Genomic DNA, 23,730 nt, shown 5'->3' on the forward strand with positions numbered 1-23,730 from the left:
CAAATATGATTAAAGAATCCTACAACAGAGGTGAACAAAGACCTGTCCCCATGTAAGTCCCAAGGAGGCGGCAAGACAGCATCCCCTTTGCCCAGCTCAATGACACGCCAGGGGACCAGATGTGGTTGTGCACAGGATGAGGCAGCAAGGGTGGAATCTTCCAGAACCCCAGGGAAGACAGGAGCAGAGGGAAGCCTTCACAGAGTACCCAAGAGGGGTGCAGGGAGCTAAACTCTTCTGCCGGAACCCAGCCATCTTGCAGTCAAGGGCAAGGAGGCCACTGCTGGGACCTGCAGGGACCTGTGACCGAGGCTACAGGAGTAGAGAATGCCTCAACACAGCATGGACCACCCCCAAGCGCACACTCATCCCCCTCTCCCTAAACACACCCCCAACCCCACAGGGCCTGGTCCTTGGCAAGTTTCTTGGGATTGAGCCATAACAGGGAAAGGAGGGCTAGACTTGTTTGAGGTAGACTTCCTGCTACCTGATGGAATGAGAATCAGAGTAGGCATTTAGAGTAGTTAAACAAGAAAAATGAAAAAAAAAAATAGCACAATGGCAAAGTGTGTGCTGATTCTGGGGCCAGATGCCTGAGTTTGTACTATGACTCCTTCACTTTAGTGTTAGTAGTGACATGTCCATACAGATCTGCAGCAACCTCAATTCTTGCCTCCTTAAAAAAAAAAAAAGAATTCAACCAAGCAACATAAGGCAGAGAGAGAGAGAGAGAGAGAGAGAGAGAGAGAGAGACTGAGGCAAGTTTTAGAGCAAGAATGAAAGTTTATTTTAAGATATTAGGGCAGAAATGAAAGGAAGTAAAATACACTTGGAAGAGGGCAAAGCAGGCAACTTGAGAGAGTCAAGTGAATGCTTCAACCTTTGACTTTGGGGGCATGTGTCTGAATGGTTGTATCCCTTCTCCTCTGATTCTTCCCTCAGGATGGGCTGTTCACATGTGCAGTGGTCTCTCAGCATTTGAGAGGGGCCGCATGCACAGTGTGTTTACTGTAGTTGTACACATGCTCACTTGAGGCATTCCTCCCTTACCAGTCAAATGTTCTCAAAGAAAGGTCATATACCAGTTAAACTCCACCATTTTGCCTCTTAGTGTGCATGCTTGAGCTCACTCTCCCAACTCCCGAGACCTTATTGGGAAGCTACTGATCACCACCTTCAGGTCGTTCTATCTGTTGGAAGACTGCTTTTTCCTGGTGCTGGCTGTGACCAACTATTGTGTTAGAGAGACAGTGTAACAACCGCCTAACCATCATGTGGTGATTACCTGACATTGCTGGTAGTGGGTTGCCAGGGGCATCTCTCCTGCCCTGCTTGTGTCTAACTAGCTACCTACTGTAACATCTCCCTTCTCAAGAGAGTAAGTGTCCAATTCTTTGAGACAATGGATGAAGTTCGGTCTTCTGTAACTGCCGCATGGTGGTGGTTGTTTTGTGGGTCTTGGCCTCTTGCTAGCTGTCAGGGCAAATTGGCTCCATGGGTTGTTGAAAGCAGTATCTGGTCAGGTCCAAGGGAGACATGAGCACTATTTCACCTGTCATGTCCCACTGATGGGCAATCTAACGGTCCCCTGTAGAAGGGTAACTCTTGAATATTGAGAGGATGGTATCCCTTGCTGAGGATCATCTGGAATTTGACAGCACATTCCTCTTGTTTCTTTTGAGCTGCAGCCAGAAGTCACTGGTTGGTTCACAGGAATAAACAGGGGTAGTCTAAATTGCAGAACAAAATTAAAAACAACTGATAAGACTAGAATCTAGTAACAGGTGTACCATAGTTTTTTAACATAAATGTTTCTCTCCAGTTCTCATTTTTCTTAAAAAGAAGTTATGATAGGACTGATTTGTCTGCTAATAAGCTCTAGTCTTATTTGCAAAAAGAACAGCAAGAATAATTATTTGCATATAATTATTTGCATGTCTTCATTTTGATGTCACAATCTCCAAAGTTATCAGAAACCTACAGCCAAAGCACCTGTCAAAGTTTTATAGCTTATTATAAAACTACCTTTTAAAGAGGATCAAAATAAGACAACAATTGTCTATGGATAAAAAAATGTCTTGCAGCAGCCACAGTCAAAGACATAATTAACAAGAAATTTTGTTACCTCTGTGGTACACAATAATTTAACATAACACTTATAATTATTACTGATAATTAATACTGAGATATATTATAATAATTGGAGTTTTACATAAAATTTTGGAACACATACCAATAACACATCTATACTATTGATGTTAAACCTAATTCTTAATAAAACCTTATAGACAAATCTATTCAATCTTAATCAGTTTGACCATAAGGTAAGATTCTCATAAACCTTTTATAACCCTTTACAGTTTTTTTTGTTAAAGTGAAGAATAATGTTCTAAGAAAACAATATTGTGCTTTTTTCAATGTTCAATATATGGATAAAATGAATAATACCCCTTTAACTTTAGCCTATAGGTTTACAAACAGAATTTCTTCTACAACATTAATCCTTCACAAACCTTTCATAACATGCTCAACCCTTCAGATTTATTCTGTCTCACTTAAAACAATCCTGTAATCATTTAAACTAAGCAAAAAAACCCACACTTTCATGCTTTCTTATAATCTTTTACCAAAAACACATTCTACTTTCCTTACATACCTTACACATAAAACTGTTTTTCCAGTAGTCTCAAATACAGTTACACCGTTAACTCTTAGCAACTTTGACTTTTGGTGAAAAACCTGGCAAGTTATTTTAATTATGTACTAAATATGGACCCTAGGACACCAGACAGAAATGTGGACAATCTCTGACACTTTCTAGCATAGCTAAGGGGCACAGGTAACTCTGTATGTCTCCAGCCTTACATAGCTTAAGAGCACAGAAATTGTAAAGTTAAGAGTCACAGTAACAGCTTATGAAGCATTTAGTAGATCTCATAATCTTTAAAATTGTTCAACATTTCTTTTTTAAATTCCCTTTCATGATTTTTTGTAACTTCCCCAGACCATCTATGACATACTTCGACTTTCTGACTTGTCCTAAACATCCCTTTTTAAACAACCAGTTATTTTACTGTAGGACAAAAATTTACCATACAAGATCCTTTTTCATATAAAGTCTCTTTTATTTATAACCTTTCTTCCCAGAAATACCTTTACCTTTATAACCTTTGAACTAGACAAAAGTCATTTTCCTTCTATTAGGAACTTATGGTTTGTACTGTGTGTTGCTCTGTGAGTCCAGTGAAGGTGGAGCAAGTAAAGAGGTTGTCTGCATACCATAGAAGTTATCTCCCCTCAAGAGATTGCTTGGTTTTATTGCTAGGATGCATTTGAATGAATGTGGGCTATTTTTAAACCCCTGAGGTAAGACTGTCCAAGTTAAAGTTATTGCTTAAAGATTTAGGTAACTTTTGCAGAAGAAATGGAACTATTAGAGGGAGAGATGAATTTAGAGGTTGGGTGAATATTGAACAGGCACCCATCTTGGAAATATATTTTTGCCCCAAAGGGGTGTGAATCTTTTCTTTTGGAGGCAGGGGGTGCCATTTGTCCCCATTATCTGACATGATTTGGAGGAAAATTGCTTAGAGAAGGAAATTAGCAGAGTAGGCAGCTCTTAAACGCAAAAGAGAAATTCACAATTTTACTTGCCACCTCGACTTGCCCTTGGCATTGTCCTATTGATGACCATGTCTGATCTGGGAGCCAGCTGGAGCAGAGGGTCCCTTCTGCTCAAAACCATCAGGGATTGGGATTCCATCCCAAGGGCCCTTCTGCCCTCAGAGCAGTCCTGTTTCCTGTGGCCGAGCTTGTGGCAGAGAGGGCATTCCATGCAGAGCTTCTTCCCTTTTATCCCATTAGGCAGTTCACCTTCCAGTGACCTGGCTTCCCACACTGATTGCAGTTACCTGGAGGAGTGTCCTTAGGGCAACCTGGAGGGAGCTGTTGACTGGCAGAGCAGCCAATAGTTGAACCTGCCTCTTCTCTCTGCATTTAGTTTTTTCCTGAGCCCTGTCCTCCTTGTTCTGATCTCAGTTATAAAATACTTAGCATGCTAATTTGAGGATTTTCTGCCTAAGAACACTGGATGTTAAGGTTCACTTTTGTAATTTTTTCCCAGTTCATTTCTAGGCCAAACAGTATTACTAAGGAAACCTAACTTTTGTTTAGGTGATCAGACTTTTCCCAGTTCTTAAGGATGCATCTGAGGGGCATGGCCTGTGGTATGGAGATGGAATTACCCACCTCAAATTGAGAACAGAAGAGAAATAAAGGAAAAAGGAAAAAGAAGGCCTCCCCTCTTACTGTTCTATTATCCCAAATGGGGTGTCTGCCATTCATCCTTAGGCTTCTGGAATGAACTGGTCCTACCATGTACCCTTAACCTTGGTACCATCTCATCATGATTACTGACTTGAGGACAGGAAAACTACTGGAGTGAACAAGGTGGGGTCCCTCTTTATCCTTGGGGTTCTGGAATAAACCAGTCTTACTTTGTACTCCTTACCTTGCCTTCATCTCTGCTCTAATGGTCATGGGTTAGCCTAGGATAAACCTTCATCTCTGTCCTATGGGTCTCTTGTGCCTGTGGCCTTGGCCCAGCCTCCATCCTTGTCTCTATGACCTGAGAATGACTCTCACTCAGAGCATTTGAGCAACAAAATAATTATCCCTTTTCTCAGATTTCCATTTCCCATATTCTTTAAGTAGATGAGAAGCCTGTTTTTTAGCTAACTGCTCCAAAGGGGCTGGACTGACTTCCCTTCGAATAGGACCTTTAAGGCCTTGATGCATATTAAGAAGGGTGTGGAATTGATTTGAGAAACGAAAGCTACAATAATAAATGGAAGGAAGCGAGAGGAATACTCATGGAAAGCCTTCCGGTGCTCCCCAAGACAGCAGGCTTTGGACTCGAGAAGGTAGCATTTATTTTCCCTCCTGACATAAAGTAGTAACCTTTGGAGGACTTGGGGCTTAGTGTAAGAATCTGCAAATGGCGAAGAAAGAATTTCTTCTCCTCTCAAAGAGGTACTACCTCAAAAAAAAGCAAGTAGATGGGTTCCTTAAAAGGCTACTGCTTAAGGCCCTGTGCAGGCATATAAACTGCTTCAAAAGTCACCAAAAAAGTTAGCCCTGAAGCATAACAAGAACGAAAAGTGTGTGGTAAGTGATGATGAAATAGGAGAGCTGGGGTTGTGATTAGCGTCTGTTCTAGTAATGTGCCAGCAGACAGGTCTTCCAAGCTGGCAGGGTAGAAACAAGTATAAATATCAGGGGATATCAGCAAGGTAGCCCATGTCTTTGCTGTCAAGCAAATGCAGCAAGAGCCACAGGTACACAAATAACAGAAAGTGTGTGTTTAAGAAGTCACAGGGCATTCAAAGTGAAAGCAAAGGAGGCAGAGTTGCCCTTGAGGCAGATGGTCTGGCAGGTGTGCAAGGGCATTTTAGAATACACACAGAGAGAACAGAAGAATAGGCAGTGTGAGTTTTTGGGAAAGAGCCAAATGTTAGTTGAAAAAGTAGAGGAAACCCCAGATATTGCATGGTATTAGGATTTAGCCCTACCACTCCTGTCCAGAAAAGCCAGTAGTGTCTAGGTCTACTTGGTGTTGACTCCAGGGTTCTTCCAGCCCCTGCAAGTCACTGGTGAGGGTAAGCTGAGACACAGCCAGCGGAAGTGTGGCCAGAGGCAGTGTGGCCAAGAGAAATCATTTTGAGGGTTGGTTAATAAGCAGGAGAGCAAAAGGAGAGCAAAAGGAGAGAACGAAACTCTCTACAGGGGTTGAACACCTCCAACCAGAGAATGTGAGGCATAGATGTATCTTACTGCCAGGAAATGTATCTGAGTCATGCAGCAAAAAAGTATGTTAGCAGCAATGAATCCATAGGGGACTGCAGGAACCTCAACACTTGCCTCCTCAGAAGAAAGAATTTGATCAAGGGACATAAGGCAGAGTGAGAGACTGAGTCAAGTTTTAGAGCAGGAATGAAAGCGTATTAAATTGTTTTAAGGGCAGGAATGAAATTAAAGTACACTTGGAAGAGGGCCAAGCAGGCAACTTGAGAGAGTCAAGTGCATGGTTTAACATTTGACATGGGGTCTTACATGTAGGCAGGCTTCTAGAGGATTGCATCCCTTCTCTCCTGATTCTTCCATTAGGGTGGGCTGTCTCCAAATGCCATGGCCTGTTATCATTTGGGAGGGGCCCATAGGCAGTGTGTTGAGAAAAATACATCACAAATCTAACTGCAAGGAACTTGTTGCCAAAATAATTAAAATTGGTAAAAATGCATAATGTGTAGGTCTAGATGCCCCTCCAGGATGTGAGCAAAGGACAAGTCCAGGTGGTTTTCTCAGAAGCCATTGTCACAGCCCAAGAGAGCCACAGTGTGGCCTAGAGACCCCAACTTCAGTAGTAATTCAGAGTCCACATATCCAACTGCTTAATGAGCCTGCACTTATTTCTTCATTGTAAAATGGTTATGATTATATCTACTTTGCAGAAATCTTATGAGGACAAATTAGATAGCCTGTCACTATAGTGAGTATTCAAGAAATGGGATTATTCTATTATCAGAGAAATTATTTTGATAATTATTCTATTATCAAAGGAAGAAAATGCATAGCGTCAATAGCAATGAAAGATGTGGAAGTGATGACAATTTAAAGGTAAGATGACTCATTCATTAAAGTAGAAAGAGATATTCTAGTTCACAAAAAGACATCAACAAAAACATCAGTATCTGTTTTCTTTATAACTTGCAAATCCTCAAAGAAGCCCAGATGTCCATTAGTAGATAAATAAATTGTGGTATATTCATGCAATAAAATGCTTCTCAGCAACAAAAAAGAATAATTCACTGGTTCATGCAGTAGTGTAAATAAATTGCAAAATCACTATGCTAGGTAAAAGATGGCTTATGCAAGAGATTTCATACTGACTTTTTTTTTAAGACAGGGTCTCTCTCTGTCACCCAGACTGGAGTGCAGTGGCACAATCACAGCTTACTGTAGCCTCAACCTCCTGGGCTCAAGGCGTTCTCCCACCTCTACCTGCTGACTACAGGTATGCACCACCAGGCCTGAAAAATTTTTCATAGAGGCAGGGTCTGAGTATGTTGCCCAGGCTGGTCTCTAACTCCTAGACTCAAGGGATCCTCCTACCTTGGCCTCCCAAAGTGCTGAGATTATAGGTGTGAGCGATAGTGCCTGGCTATAAAATTTAATCTGTATGAAATTCTGGAGCAGAAGAAACTAATCTTTCTTAGAAAACAATCAAAACCCTGATTCCCAGAGCCCAGGAATTCTGATTTCATATTCAGATTATACCTATTACAGAAGCGTATCATACACAAATATATCTATGTAATACTTTTCACTTATCCTTCTTAACATTTTCTGTAAAACATACCTAACCCCTTTTGGTTGTAACTTTGGGATTCTGTTGTGTTTGACTGCTTGAAGATCTTATTTTCCTCCTCCCACCTTCAATACTCCTTTTGGTACTGTCCAGTACTGCCTTGCCCAATGGAGAGATGGAATGTTTGCTGGGTACTTCCATACTCCAGGCCCTGTATTAGGCACTTGGCATGTATCTTCTCATTTTATCTTCACAATAGCCACGTGGGGGACACATTATTTTTTTCCATTTTACAAATATAGAAACTAAGACTCAGATTGCTAGTGTAACTTGACAAGTGGAACACAGGTAACAAGAGGTGTTTTCTTCTTCGCCAATAAAGAGAATTTTTTTAGGCTAAGACCATTTTGATTTAATCTTATTTCAGAGTGAAAAAAATTCATTACATTAAAAATGGCAAACTCTTTCATTCTATAAGAGTAGAATTGGCAGTCACTTATTTGGTCTAGAATCTTAGGAAGCAAGATGCTTATAGTTTCAATAGAGGGCTAATTTTAATTAATTGAGTGCTTCCCTGTTTTAATCCCACGGCTTATAAATGACATTAGCAGTGGCTTGGACTTATTGTTGTCTCTGGAAGAAGTTGGGCTTGGCATAACCTCCTGGGGTACAGATTTGTTAATCAGGTACTGAATTGTTGATGAAGGATGGAGCGGGTGTTGATGTTGTGGAGGCGGGTGTCCTGGGATCATCTGCCTGGCCCATGAGAGCTGGCACAGAGGCAAAGCCGTGGCTTGTCTTTCCCCAGCCTATCCTCATTATCCTGGACAGCTCCTTTCCTGGATCTGAGAAGAAGCTATGCAGCACATAGAAAAAAAAAGAAGAAAAGAGTCTTTTAAAGACTTTTAATGAGTGATTAATTATAAAAGTAACACATGCCCATTGCAAAAATGAATAAAGATATTTCCAGTTCTTAAGAAAGTTTTGAAAATCTTTTGTTATATGCATAGGTTGTTGAATGCACCTCTGCTGATTTAAATTACTGAAAGTGTTACCAACGAGGTCAAAGGCAGAAACAGTTTTTTGTTGTTGTTTGTTTGTTTGTTGAAATAAGGCCTTGCTCTGTTGCCCAGTCTGGAGTGCAGTAGCATGAGCATAGCTCACTGCAACCTCAAATTCCTGGGCTCAAGTGATCCTCCTATCTCAGCCTCTTGAGTAGTTGGCACTACAGGTGTAGGCTGCCATGCCTGGCTAATTTTTTTTCTTTGAAGAGACGGAGATTATCATGTTGTCCAAACTGATCTCAAATTCCCACGTTCAAATGATCCTCACACTGTGGCCTCCCAAAGCCCTGGGATTACAGGCATGAGCCACTGCACCTGGGAGAAACATTTTGAAGGCTCTGAAAAAATAGAAAATATTGCTAAATTGTCTTCCAGAAAGGTTGTACCAATGTATGCTTTTGTCAGCAGTGTGTAAAAACCATTTCACAATGTGCTCAGCAACACTGCACATATTAATTTTAAAGACAGAGCCAGATTGGGCCAAGCACGGTGGCTCATACCTGTAATCCCGGCACTTTGGGAGGCCAAGGCAGGTGGATCAAGGTCAGGAGATCGAGACCATCCTGGCTAACACAGTGAAACACCGGCTCTACTAAAAATACAAAAAATTAGCCGAGTGTGGTGGCAGGTGCCTGTAGTCCCAGCTACTCGGGAGGCTGAGGCAGGAGAATGGCGTGAACCTGGGAGGTAGAGCTTGCAGTGAGCCGAGATCGCGCCACTGCACTCCAGCCTGGGCAACAGAGGGAGACTCCGTCTCAAAAAAAAAAAAAAAAAAAAAAAAAGACATAGCCAGATTGCAAAATAAAGAGTATTTGGGAGTAGCTTTTTATTCATAATGAAGTCTTAATTTTTCTATATGCTTATTTTTGGCTTCTATGATTCTATTCATTTGAAACTATAGAACATAAATAGATTTTATAATCTATATAAAATTTATTTACTTCTATAAGTAGCTTTACATTGTAATTCCCTTACTCATTTTTTCTTACAGAGTTAATATTTTTCTAGTTGATTTTTATGAGCTCTTTATATAGTAAAGACACTAACTCCTTAAACACACACACATAGTAGAAGAAAAGATAAAAAGTGGTTCATAGAGTGGACAGGGTATTGGGAGGAAAGTAGACAGCAACTTCAGTATGTATATTAGTTTCACACTCAGGATTTTTTAATGCAGTTTTTAGTTGGTGACTCAAGGATATGGGCTGTTTCATCTCATTTCCAGCACATGACTGGCAAGGTCATGGTGGAAGGAGAAAGAACATGGATGGCCACTTAGGGCATGATGACCAGGCCTGGAAGTGGCATGCATCACTTCCAACTATTTTCTATTGGCCAGAACCCAGTCATATTGTCCAAATCTAACTGCAGAAAAGGCTGAGCAACATGATCTTCTTGTGTGCAAAAGAAGAAAAGAGGGAATTGTGAGCATTTGGCCATTTCCTACCACCTTAACTGTGACAATCATCCTATGTTAACTTGTGAACCACCCAGCCCTAGCACTCCTAATCACGTTTCCCCTTTTTTGTTGTTGTTGTGTTTTTCTTTTGCATAGCCCTTATTTTTGACATGCTGTATGTATTCATTTATTAATGTTAGTCCTCCCCCACAAAAATATAAGCTCAACCAGGTTAGGGATTTTTGTCTATTTTGTTCACTGACCCAGAAGAGCACCTGGCACTCATATTAGTTAAGGAGATATTTCCTGATGATATTTCCTGGCACAAAGTGCTGACATGTTTCCCATGCTTTCTCTGTGGTGCATCCTTCCTCTATAGTCTACTGCCAACACCTGGTCAGCCTTCAAAATTCAGCCCAAGATCCTTATCGTGCATGAACTCAATTACCCTCCCACCTCCTGCAGAATTGATTGTGACCTTCTTTGTGACATAGTCACACCTTGTACCAAACAACTCTGCATGTTTCCCACTGTTTTTCATTTGTAATTTGTTTGTCTGCCCTTTGCAACAATAGGTCTCCTATGAGAACTGGCCACATTAAGGATGTCATAGTGAGTGTCAGTTGAATAGATGAATGAAAGAATGAATGAATAAGTGAATGATTTGATAGGCCAACCAATTCTTTACAATTTGGACAGTTTTAAAAATGCCCCCAATGAAGTCTTAATATGGACTACATATACATGATACTATTAAATTTATTAGATGTGATAATGACATTAGAGTTATGTAATACATGTAACGTTATATAATGTATTCATACTGGGTTTATTTTTTTATATAAAGAATATATTATATAACGGACATATATTATGCAGTGTACATTTATTGGAGATAACTCCTGAATTACAGGTGAACTGATAAAGTGCCTGAGATTTGCCATAAAATAAAATAAAAGGAAATAAAACAGAATAAAAATAAAGTATGTTGGAAGAGGAGGATAGATGGAAGACAGGATGGACAAGAGATAAGTTGGAAAAATGTTAATAACTGTTCAAACTGGGTAGTGAGTATTTGACATTCATTTTACTGTTCTCTCCACCTTTGTGTATGTTCAAAATTTCCTTAATAAAAATTAAAAACAAATGAAGTAACATAGCTACTTATACTGTGCTCAATATGAAGGAAAAAAGATTTCCCAACCCTGTGACCTTGTTCCACACTTAGCCCAGTTCTGAATGAAATGCCTCTCGCCTCTCCTGGTGTTGACCATGACATCTCATACTATGTGTAGAGAAAGCCATGTGTATCCCTGCCCTCTGTGGGAGGAAAACAGATGTGTACATGTGCAGCAAGAGGACATCTTGCTCCTGCATGTCATAGTGCATTCTTTTAGAGTGTTAGGGCTAGTGAGGGGTCTTAAAATCACTTAATTTATCTCTCTTATCTTACCAATGAAAGGAAACTATGAATCAAAGGCTGTGTGACTTTCCTAAGCTTAAACAGTGAAATAGCAGCAGCAACATCAAAAATAAAATTCACATCTGTAGACCATTGAGCCAATCTCAGATATGTCTACGAAGAGTGTTTGTCTCATATACACCTATCAAATACTTTTCATTCTCTACACCAATCAGAAAGGCAGGCCTAGAAAATAGATTAGTATGTTGTGGATAAATATTTGTAAAGAAGTGACTGTGGCTCAGACATACAATAAAACTTACTAAAACTCATCAAGTTAAAATTCAGAGTCCTCTGGAAATCCACAAGTTTATGGAGATGTAGCAAAAAGATCATTTATGGAAGAGATACATTCATTGAACAGCAGAATAAGTCTCCTCATTTTCTGCCTTCTGTCCATGGGTAAGGTGAGACTGACTGAAGAGAGTCAGGCGTGTCTTAAGCAGGTTACTCAGCATGCTTCTACATAACCGGTGACCACTAATTGACTGTCAACCCTACAACACTTAGTGCTCGTCCTTTAGTGCACTCAACAACCACACCAAGTAAGAATCATTATCTATCCTTATTTGACAAAAACAATTAGGCTTAGACAGGGTGATATAGTCTGGATTTGTGTCCCCACCCAAATCTCATGTTGAATTGTAATCACCAGTGTTGGAGGTGGGGCCTTGCATTAATCCGTTCTCATATTGCTATAAAGAACTGCCTGATACTGGGTAATTTATAATGAAAAAAAGGCTTGATTGACTCACAGTTCCACAGGCTGTACCTGAAGCATGGCTGGGGAGGCCTCAGGAAACTTACAGGGGCAGGGGAAGCAAGCAGGGCTTACATAGCCAGAGGAGGAGGAAGAGGGAGCAGAGGGAGGTGCTACACACTTTAAAACAACCAGATCTCATGACAACACACTCACTATAAGGAAAATAGGAAGGGGGAAATCTGCCCCCATGATCCAATCACCTCCCACCAGGTCCCTCCACTGACACATGGGCTTACAATTTGACATGAGATTTGGGCAGGGACTCAAATCCAAATCATATCATTCCACCTCTGGCCCCTACCAAATTTCATGACCTTCTCACAATTGAAAATATAATCATGCCTTCCCAAGAGTCCCCCAAAGTCTTAACTCATCCCAGCATTAGCTCAAAAGTCCAAGTTCAAAGTCTCATCTGAGGCAAGGAAAGTTCCTTCTGCCTATGAGCCTATAATCTCAAAACCAGTTAGTTACTTCCAAGCTACAATGGGGGTACAGGCTTTGGCTAAATACTCTCATTCCAAAAGGGTAAAATTGGCCAAAATAAAGGGGCTACAGGCCCCATGCAAGTTCAAAACCCAGCAGGGCAGTCATTACATCTTAAAGTTCCAAAATAATTTCCTTTGACTCTGTATCTCACATCCAGGCCACAATGATGCAAGGGGTGGGCTCCAAAGGTCTTGGGCAGCTCTGGTCCTGTGGCTCTATAGAGTACAGCCCTTGCAGCTGCTCTCAAGGCCTGGCATTTAGTGCCTGCATCTTTTCCAGGTGCATGGTGCAAGATGCTGGTGGATCTACAATTCTGGGGTCTGGAGGATGGTGGCCGTCTTCTCAGTTTTACTAGGCAGTGACCCAGTGGGGTTTCTGTGTGTGGGCTCCAACCCCAAATTTCCCCTCCCCGTTGCCCTAGTAGAGGTTCTCCATGAGGGTTCTGCCCCTGTAGCAGAGTTCTTCCTGGATATATAGGTGTTTTCATACACCCTCTGAAATCTGGGCAGAGGCTCCCAAGCCTCAACTCTCACACTTAGGACACCCACAGGCTTAACACTACATGAAAGCTGCCAAGGCTTATGGCTTGCACCCTCTGAAGTGACAGGCTGAGCTGTACCTTGGGCTTTTTAGCCATGGCTGGGGCTGGAGTGGCCATGATGCAGAGCACCAAGTCCCAAGGCTGCATAGAGCAGAGGGACCCTGGGCCTGGCCCCCAAAACCATTTCTCTTTCCTAGGCCTCCAGATCTGCAATAGGAAGGGCTGCCTCGAAGTTGTGTGAAATGCCTTTGGGGCATTTTCCCCATTAACTTGGCTATCAACATTTGGCTCCTCTTTACTCATGTAAATTTCTGCAGCCAGCTTGAATTACTCCAGAGAAGATGGGTTTTTCTTTTCTACCACATGGTGGGGCTGCAAATTTTTCAAACATTCACACTCTGCTTTCCCTTTAAATATAAGTTCCTGTTTCAGATTATCTCTTTACTCATGCATAACAAAAGTGACCTTAGCTCCACTTCCCAATAAGTTCCTCATCTTCATCTGGGACCTCCTCAGCCTGGGCATCATTGTGCATATTATTGTCGGCACTTTGGTCATGACAATTTTACAAGGTTCTAGGAAGTTCCAAATTTTCTCTCATCTTCCTGTCTTCTTCTGAGGCCTCCAAACTGTTCCAACTTCTGCCCATTACAGTTCCAAAGTTGCTTCCACATTTTCAGATATCTTTATAGCAATGCCCCACTCCTAGGTACCAATTTTCTGTATTAGTTTATTCTCGTATTGTTATAAAAAAACTACCTGAGAGGCCGGGCGCGGTGGCTCAAGCCTGTAATCCCAGCACTTTGGGAGGCCGAGATGGGCGGATCACGAGGTCAGGAGATCGAGACCATCCTGGCTAACACGGTGAAACCCCGTCTCTACTAAGAAATACAAAAAATAGCCGGGCGAGGTGGCAGCGCCTGTAGTCCCAGCTACTCAGGAGGCTGAGGCCGGAAAATGGCGTGAACCCAGGAGGCGGAGCTTGCAGTGAGCTGAGATCCGGCCACTGCATTCCAGCCTGGGCGACAGAGCGAGACTCCGTCTCAAAAAAAAACAAAAACAAAAACAAAAACAAAAAAAACAAAAAAAAACTACCTGAGATTGGGCAATTTATAAAGAAAAGAGGTTTAATTGACTCAGAGTTCCATAGGCTGTGCAGAAAGCATAGCTGGGGAGGCCTTGGAAAACTTAAATTATGGCAAAAGATGAAGGGGAAGCATGAACATCTTACATCGCCAGAGGAGAAAGAGAGAGAAGGGGGAAGTGCCACATACTTTTAAACAATCAGATCGCATGATAACTCACTATCATGAGAACAGCAAGAGGGAAATCTGCCCCCATGAGTCAATGACCTCCCACCACGCCCTGTCCTCCAACACTGGGGATCACAATTCGAAATGAAATTTAGAGACACAAATCCAAACCATATCAAGCCTGGTGGGAGGTGATTGGATCATGGGGGTGGATCCTTCATGAGTGGTTTAGCACCCTCCCCTTACTACTGTTCTCATGATGGTGAGTGATTTATCCTGAGATCTGGTTGTTTAAAAGTGTATAGCACCTCCCTCCTCTCTTTCCTCCTCCTGCTCCAGCCATGTGAACTACTGGCTCCTTCTTTGCCTGCCATCATGACTGTAAGCTCCCTGAGGTCTCCCCTGAAGCCGACACTGCCATGCCTCCTGTACAGTCTGCAGATCTGATAACCAATTAAACCTCTTTTCTTTATAAATTACCCAGTCTCAGGTATTTATTCATAGCAGTGTGAGAATGGACTAATACAGAGGGTAAGGGGCCTGCTGAAGGTCATGCATCTAATAAATGACTAGTCCAGGGCTTGAATCATGTCTATCCCATCTTACAGCTTTCTTCTTTCCACCCTGCCAAGCTGCATTTGAAGAATCCAAATATTTTGGCCAAATTGGGATCACTCCTACAAGAGCCAGAGATGTCTGTAATCCTGAAACATGGCGGACAGTGAAAGATGGTTATGGTTACATAGTCCTGGGTCTCCATATGAGGTCTAAGGCAGCAGCGTTGCACTCTATAGATTCAGGGGTATTGAGGCCTACTGCTGGAATCGGGCCGTGGAGCAATAGGAAGACTGTCCCTGCTGGCTAACCCACTGATGGGTGACTCCACATTCACTTACCAAGTCACACTGGGCCAAGCTGAGGCCTGACCTTAAATTGCTTTAAATCCTCCTCTCCTGTATCCTGAGCAGGAGAGGAGGAGGAGGGGCCAACAATTTATCACTCTTTCCTCCAAGAGTTACCTTCTGTCATGAGTGCCTCACCAGCTGTTCTTCTGACTAGCATCCTCTCTTCGCCCTCACCTAGCCAGGCATACGGAAAGACATACACCTCTCCTCTGCACACACACACATGTGCACACACATACATGCACACACACAAACACACCTACACACACACATGCACACACACACACAAGTGCATGCACACACACACACACACACACTCTGCACTGCTCTTCCCAGACCCAATTTACAGACAAGAAACGTGAGCCCAAGCAGGTTTCTGGTTTACTCAGTGTCCTCCATGAGAGTCTCTATCACCATATTTGGCTTCTAGGAAACAATCATATAAAAATGAATAATTGAAAACACATGTCCACACAAAAACCTGTACATGAATGTTCATAGTAGCATGATTCATGATAGCCCCAAGGTAGAAACAACTCATGTCCATCAACTGATGAATGGCTCAGCAAAATGTGGCCTATCCATGCAATGGAATATAATTCAGCCTTTAAAAAGAAGTGCTGATACATGCTGCGACACAGATAAACCTTAAAACTTTATGCCAACTAAAAGAAGCCAGATCCAAAAGGCCCCATATTTTATGACTCATTTGTATGAAGGATACTGAATTGGCAAATCCATACATATAAAAAGTAGATTGATGATTGCACAATGACAGAATGGTGTGGGATTGCTAGAGGGTATGAGGTTTCTTTTGGGGTGATGAAAATGTTCTAAAATGAATTGTGGTCAGGGCGCAGTGGCTCACGCCTGTAATCCCAGCACTTTGGATGCCTGAGATGGGTGGATCACTTGAGGTCAGGAATTCGAGACCAGCCTAACCAACATGGCAAAAACCCATCTCTACTAAAAATACAAAAATTCACCAGGTGTGTTGGCATGCGTCTGTAATCCCAGGTTCTCAGGGGACTAAGGCACGAGAATTGCTTGAACCCAGGAAGTGGAGGTTGCAGCGAGCCAGGATCACACAACTGCATTCCAGCTTGGGCGACAGAGTGAGACTCTGTCTCAAAATAAATGAAATTAAAATAAATTAAATTAAAAAAATAAAACTGTGGTAATAGTTGCACGAGTCCAAATATAGTAGGAAGCATTAAACTGTACGTTTTAAATTAGTTAATTGTATGGCTTGTGAATTATATCTCAATCAAGCTCTTTCCCAAATAAATAAGCAAATGATGAAGCTTTCTAGACCCTCTAAGGAGACTGCACAGCTACCTGCACTCTCTCTAGCACAGCTCACTTTAGGAAGCCTTGAGAAGCATGGGAGGCTAAAACACAAAACTGGCCATCTTAAGCCATCTTGCTGAGTGACCTGTAGTGAAAACCCACGGAGAGCCCACCTCAGGGAGCACACTGCACATAAGGCATGTCCAGCACAGGTGACAGGACTGAGACTGTGGTGCCAGATGGACCTGAGTTCCAGTCTGACTCTGCCACCTCTCAGCTGTGAGATGGGGACAGGTCACCTAAGACAAACTCGCATCTGTAAAATTGAGGGGGCAATAATAGGGTTGTGGTGAGAATTAAATGAACTCTTCTACGTGGCTTGCACCAAAAAGTTAGTTGTTGCGATGATAAACATGGCATCACCCAAAGACAAGAGCTGGATAGTTAAAACTTGGCTGACAAGGGGCGAGTGCCTGTGTAGAACGTTCATCTCAGCATTCCACGCATCCACAGAGGGAGATATTCAAGGGCACATCCCAAAGAGAGCAGGCTGTCTCCCTCTTGCACAAAACCTCAGAGCAGCAGAGTCCAGATGGCAAGTTTGCACAAGATACCAGTGCACATTGGAAAACCTAGTGCCCGTCTATCATTTCTGAGGCTTTGCCGAAGAGGTTTCCCCCATTATTTCATGTTTCAAATAATCAACAAGTATTCACTGTTAATAATCAACAAGTATCAGTTTATTCTCGCATTGGTGCTGGGCTGAATTTCACACAGGTACAAAAGAAAGAAGTTCAATCCTTTCTCTAAAGGAGTAACTCTCATAGCAATTCTTTGAAGTAGGCAGGACAGTTATTAGCATGTCCATTTTCAGGTAAAGAACCTGAGGCCCACAGAGGCTAAACGCCCTGCCCAAGATCGTGTAGCTATTATAGTCACTGGCAACACTGAAATTCAAGCCTAAGGGGTCATGACCTCCAGCCTCATGTATTCTTTCTCTGGCGGTGGATTCTCTAAGACATCAGAGCATGGGCTTAAAGCTGTCTGAGGCACAAATCGCCTCACAAATAATCAAGTGATGAGGACAACAAGCTGAGATAGATGCCTTGACAGGACCTACTACGTAATTTGCAGGGCCAAGTACAAAATAAAAATGCAGGCCCTTTCTTCAAATATCATGAAGATTATGACAGCAGAGCATCAAAGCGAGCTCAGGGCCCTTCCACATATGGAGACTGCACAAGTCACACATCCCTGGAGTCAGCCTGCCCCTTATCCCTGTCACACAAATGCCTAGTGCAGAGCAGATGTATCTGAGCAATTCTGCTCTCTGGCTCCAACAAGAAGCAAACTCTCCTGACCAAGCTGTGAACTTGCCCTGACCCCACATCCAGCCACCTTCCAGGTGGACATGTATCTCTCGGGGCCAGCTGATCCAGCATCCTTCAGCATTTCCGATTTTGCAGATGTGCAATCTCTTGGCTTACACTGCAGCCACCTTCTCTGCCTGAGAAACCCAGTCTCCCTTGCCAAGATTCAGCTGCAGTGATACACAAGTCCATTAATGCTCCCCTGGGCACTGAGAAGTGGAAATGTCTACTTAAAGCTGGAGGGCTCTTTGGCCAGGGTGTCAGACCTGCATTTTTCTTATGCAACTGTTTTCTCCTGTTTGTAACACCTGTGGCTGTCTTGCAGAAAACAACACACTACACTGACAACCAGCCGATCTTTCTTTTTTTTTCTTTTTTTTTCTTTTTTTTTTTTTGGAGATGGAGTCTTGCCCTGTCACCCAGGCTGGAGTGCAGTGGCACAATCTTGGCTCACTGCAACCTCCAGCTCCTGGGTTCAAGCAATTCTCCTGCCTCAGCCTCCTGAGTAGCTGGGATTACAGGCATGTACCACGATGCCCGGTTAATTTTTGAGTTTCTAGGAGAAATGGGGTTTCACCGTGTTGGCCAGGTTGGTCTCAAATTCCTGACCGTATGATCCGCCCGCCTCAGCCTCCCAAAGTGCTGGGATTACAGACATGAGCCACCGTGCCCGGCCTGATTTCTTTCCATCTGTCATGTAAACCTTATTTTTCTGAATAACAGGGACACAAGAACGGCAGACAAACCAGAGGCTCCTAGAATTTCATGAGTAAGAAAGATAACTTGGTATTAGTTAGAAATAGAGGCAGACAGAAATGAGCCTTGGGTCTTCCAAAGATCCATGAATTAGCTGTGAGATTTAAACAGAGCATATTCTCTCTCTCTTATGGCTCGAACTGCGTTTTCCCCTAAAAAATATATTGAAATCCTACCCCCAGTACTTCAGAATGCGAGCTTATTTTTAAAGTATGGGGTTGTTGCAGATGTAACTAGTTAAATCAAGATGAGGTCATACTGGAGCTATGTGGGTACTTAATCTAATATTTCTGGTGTCCTTATAAGAAGAGACAAAGAGGCTGAGTGCAGTGGCTCATGCCTATAATCCCAGCTCTTTGGGCGGCTGAGGTGGGAGGATTGCTTGAGTCCAGGAGTTTGAGACTAATCTGGCCAACATGGCAAAACCCCATCTCTATAAAAAGTACAAAAATTATCTGAGTGTGGTGGTGCATGCCTGTAGTCCCAGCTACTTGGGAATCGAGGAGAAAGGATCACCTGAGTGTGGGAGGTGGAGGCTGCAGTGAGCTATGATCATGCCATTGCACTCTAGCCTGGGCAACAGAGTGAGGCCCTATCTTAAAAAAAAAAAATAGAGAGAGAGAGACACACCACGTGGCAATGGAGGCAGAGACTGGAGTAACGTTTCCGGAGGCCAAAGAACATTGAAGATGGCCAGCAAACCACCAGAAGCCAGGAGAGAGGCCTGGACTACGTTATCGCTCATGGCCTGTGGAAGAAACCCACTCTGCCATCGCCGTGATCTCAGGCTTCTGGCCTGTAGGGATGTGAGGGAACACATTTCAAGTGTTTTAAGCCACCCAGTGAGTGGCAGTTTGTTACGGCCACCCCAGGAAATGGGTGACCCCCTTTACCTGAAACATAATAAGGGTTTGACTGAGTGGTCTCTGGGGTCCCCTCCATCTCTACATTTATGCTATTCTGACTTTGATCACATAGCCACCTTATCCCAGAAGTCAAACTGTCACTCTAGTCAAACTTACCCAGTTCTTTCTGCTGCTCCTTCTTTCCAGGAGATTCGTAGGACCCAGCAATCTGGGCCATCTCCCTCTGAAGCTCCCCAGTGAGTCGACTGCCTCTTTCACACTCCTCTGTACATCTGCTGTGTGTCTGGGCCTGAGCTGGGAAGTGGTGTAAAAATGCAGACTGGGAGCTTGACCTTGTGAAGGTTGAATTCTAGTGAAGACTGGCTTTGAACACATAATCCACTTGGCAGCCATCCCCCGGGAGAGCTCCCAGTGAGCCCCACATCCTGGGGAGTTCATACTCCCATGGCGTTGCCTCCGCCATTGACACTGGGCTGGTCTATCAACTGATGAATGGACACATGAAGTGGGGCACATCCATACAATGGAGTAGCACTCAGCTACAAAAAGGAATGAAACCTGACACATGCAACAACATAGATGAACTTTTAAAACATGATGCTAAGTCAAATAAGACAGGGACAAAAGGGCAAATACTGCAGGATTCCACCTCCATGAGGTAGCTAGAATAGGCAGGGTTCACAGAGATGAGAAGCAGGCCGTAAGTTACCAGAGTTGGGGAGGTGAGGGGGATGAGAGTTGTTGCTTAGTGGGTACAGAGTTTCTGTATGGAGTGACAGAAAAGTTTTGGAAGCAGATGTGATGATGGTTGTACGTTGTGAATATAATTAATGTCACTGAATTGCACATCTAAAATGATTAATATGGCATAGTTTGCTGTATATATTTTACCACAATAAAATAAACATAAGTTTGAGACCAACCTGGGCAATATAGTGAGATCTCAATCTAATTATTTTTTAAGTAACTGGGCATGGTGGCACACACCTGTGGTCCCAGCTACTCAGGAGGCTGAAGTAGGAGACCACTTGAGCCTGGGAGTTTGATGCTGCAGTGAGCCATGATTGTGCTATTGCACTCCAGCCTAGGTGACAGAGCAAGACCCTGTCTCAAAAGAAGGAAAAAAAGAAATATAGGCAGGGAAGGGAATACAAGCACAAGTGAAAGAGGTTAAAAGGCTTACCTCTGAAGAGTGGGATTCAGGTGCAAAGGTATAAGGCAGAGATGGCTGTTGTTAGAAGTGGAGTGACTATTTGACTTTATGAATCTGCGCATATGTCAGCCCAATAAAACAAAGAGGGAAAGGCTGTATTTCATAACTGATACATTAACAAACACTAAAAAATAATTAGAATAAAATTGTGGTGAAACTAGAACACCAAAATCCTGCTAACAATAGAAATGTGTACAAGCCTGGTGGTTTCATTTCCAGAACATTTCAAGAGCCATTGAAATGCTGGGACGTTTTGACCAATTCTCACACGCTGAAGCTAGGATCTGTGTGGGAAAACTATGACCCACAGACCAAATCCAGCCTACCACCTATTTTTGTATGGTACATAAGCAAGAATGGTTGTTATGATCTTTTAATTGTTGGAACAAAAACCCCAGAGAATAGCATTCCGTGATGCATAAACATGATAAGGTATTCGAAGTTTGGTGTCCATAAACAAAACTGTGTTCTCACACAGCCTTGTCCATGCATTTGTGCAGGGCCTATAGCTGCTTTTGTGCAATAGAGACCACATGGCCCATAAAGCTAAAAATACTATTTGGTCCTTTGCAGAAATAGCCTGCCCATCCAGGTACAGAGGGCGGCAGCACAGTCAGGGAGGGCAGCGCAAAGCCTGGACCCTCCGATGCCTGGTTAGGTGACCTTGGGCAAGTTTCCCAACTTGTTTGTGACTTGGTTTTCTCATCTGTAAAATAAAGATATTATTAGTGCCAACCTTCTAGGGTTGTGAAGATTCTGTGAATGAACCAGCCTAAATCAGAAGAGCATCTGCACTTGGTGTAAGTCAACTGCCAATGCTTCCCCAGAGAAATGCATCAGGAAGCAACAGGTATGTGCACAAAGGTTTGCACAGCTAGTGCTCCCTAAGGGGTGCCCCTGACACCTGGGCATCCTTACCCACAGCTTGGGCCACAGCAGAGACCCAGGGTCAGACTGTGAATTCAAATATTTCTGCTATGCTGCAACACAGACATCCCGAAAAATCACTGTATTCTGCAAAATCATGGGACATGACTTACAGGGCTATGAGAGAAATAGAGTTAGGGGCTTCATCAGCAACATGTTTTTTAAAAAAGATTAGAACCTAATAAAAATGATAGCACAGTTTTACATGTTAAATGTTTAAGAAATACATAAATACTAAAATAAAGACGGCATTTTCCTTTAAAAAGACAAGGCTTGTTTGAGGAAGTGGGCATTGGGGTTGTAAGCTGGGTAATCTGGAATTAGGAGGAACATTCTAGCCCCAGAGGTTAGTGGATGTAACTCCTAACACACCCGGTGAATGGAGGGACAGATGATGCTAGGATTTGCGTGGGTGCAGTATGTATTCATAGGGTGTGTGCACGGATGTGGTTGTGTATTCCTTGGGTGTGTACACAAGTGGGTTTGTGTATCCCTTGGGCGTTTGCACAAGTGGAGTTTTGTATTTTTAGGATGTGTGCAGAAGTGGGGTTGTGTATCCCTAGGATGTGTGCAGAAGTGGGGTTGTGTATCCCTAGGATGTGTGCAGAAGTGGGGTTGTGTATCCCTGGGGTGTGTGCACTGGTGTGGTTGTGTATCCCTAGGGTGTGTGCAGAAGCGGGGTTGTGTATCCCTGGGGTGTGTGCACTGGTGTGGTGTGTATCCCTAGGGTGTATGCAGAAGTGGAGTTGTGTATCCCTGGGGTGTGTTCAGAAGTGGGGTTGTGTATCCCTAGGATGTGTGCAGAAGTGGGGTTGTGTAAACCTGGGGTGTGTGCACTGGTAAAGCTGTGTATTCCTAGGGTGTGCATGTGTCCTTGTGTATTCCTAGGCTCAGGTTGGCCAGGCGCTGTTCTCTGTATTAACCTGGTATTTCTGAGGACAAAATTGTGCAGAGCAAATGTGAACTTTGAGACTCATGTCATGTCCAGACCTTTGTTCCTTAATCTAGCAATTGTGTTGGAGAAAACTCATGTTTTAAATCAAGCTGTATAGCAGAACTGAATATATCACATAGCTTGAGGACTCTGGACATGGTTGGGGAAGGGGAACTTTTAAGGAGGTGGCATTTCAGGGAGGGACTCAGAACCTTGACTCATTCCCTGATGTGGATGTCAGCGGCAGCACCAGAAAGGGCTCTGCAAGGCCACGTGGCAGCAACTCCTTGCAGCTGCCCCACCCTCCGGGCTATATACTCAGTGCTGAGCCTGATGACTCACACCAGGTATACAGCCTGCTGTGTACGAAGCCCTTCCACACACACACACAGGGCACCTCACAACAGGCTCATGGGGACAAAGTGCAGGCATCATGAATCCATATTTGACAGGGATGGAGAATGGGGATCAGAGAAGTTGATGACTTGCCCAAAGACACAGAGCCTGAAAATGGAGGAGGTCACTCCCACATCCCAGGCCCTGACTGGCCCGCCATCTGCCCTCTTGACACTGTAGGTGTTGGGATCCCCTCGCCAAACACGGGGGTAAACTCCAGGGGTCAGGCTCAAGGCCGCCCGTCCAGAGGCAAAGGCTACAAGAGGAGGGGTGCAGGACACCCAGGTGAACGAAAGGCACCGGCCTCAGATGGGTTCACCTCCAATCCTGACACCTGTTTCTCCTTTAAATGGAAAAAGGACAAGCCTCCCTCTGCACTGCATCTTTAACAATTACAGCCAGCAAGGATGAGGAATGTTCCAGCACAGTCAGGACATGAACTGGTTTGTAGCAGGATTGCAGCATTTATTTCAATCTTGAGTCAGAAGGCCGAGCAAGTAGCTTGCATGATGTTTAAAGAGCTTAACTTCGACTGCGGCAGGCAGTCGCTTCTCTGATTAAAACACCTGCCAGCCTACCCCCGCCACCTCTGTCCTCAACTCTCAGGATGCACCTGGGCCCTCAGGCTGGGTGTGCTCAGGACCTCCATGTGCCCAGAGAAGCCATGGCACTCACGTGTGGTCATGTCAGTGTTTAGTAGGTGCACCTCCTGCTCACATTTGCCCAGCAACTTCCTCTA

The 23,730-nt window shown here is 43.4% G+C and overlaps 1 protein-coding gene across 7 annotated transcripts in view; it reads right to left on the bottom strand.

Moving 5' to 3' along the window:
• Positions 1-411: 411 nt before the first annotated feature.
• LOC105482255 (uncharacterized) overlaps positions 412-23,730 on the bottom strand; it is a 220,647-nt gene continuing 197,328 nt past the window's right edge. For 5 of the 7 annotated variants that reach the window (XR_011607010.1, XR_011607012.1, XR_011607011.1 and 2 more), the window contains 2 exons: positions 7,418-8,222; positions 412-1,730 (listed from right to left, as the gene is read on the bottom strand). Coding sequence is in view for 2 of the 7 variants with exons in the window: in XM_071068223.1 (XP_070924324.1) it covers positions 8,045-8,222 (178 nt within the window). In the remaining 5 variants the exon portion in view is untranslated. The remainder of the gene's footprint in view (positions 1,731-7,417; positions 8,223-23,730) is intronic. The other 2 variants (XM_071068223.1, XM_071068225.1) reach the window with 2 other exon arrangements.

Source organism: Macaca nemestrina, chromosome 8, assembly GCF_043159975.1.
Source record: "Macaca nemestrina isolate mMacNem1 chromosome 8, mMacNem.hap1, whole genome shotgun sequence".
NCBI classification, from domain to species: Eukaryota; Metazoa; Chordata; class Mammalia; order Primates; family Cercopithecidae; genus Macaca; species Macaca nemestrina.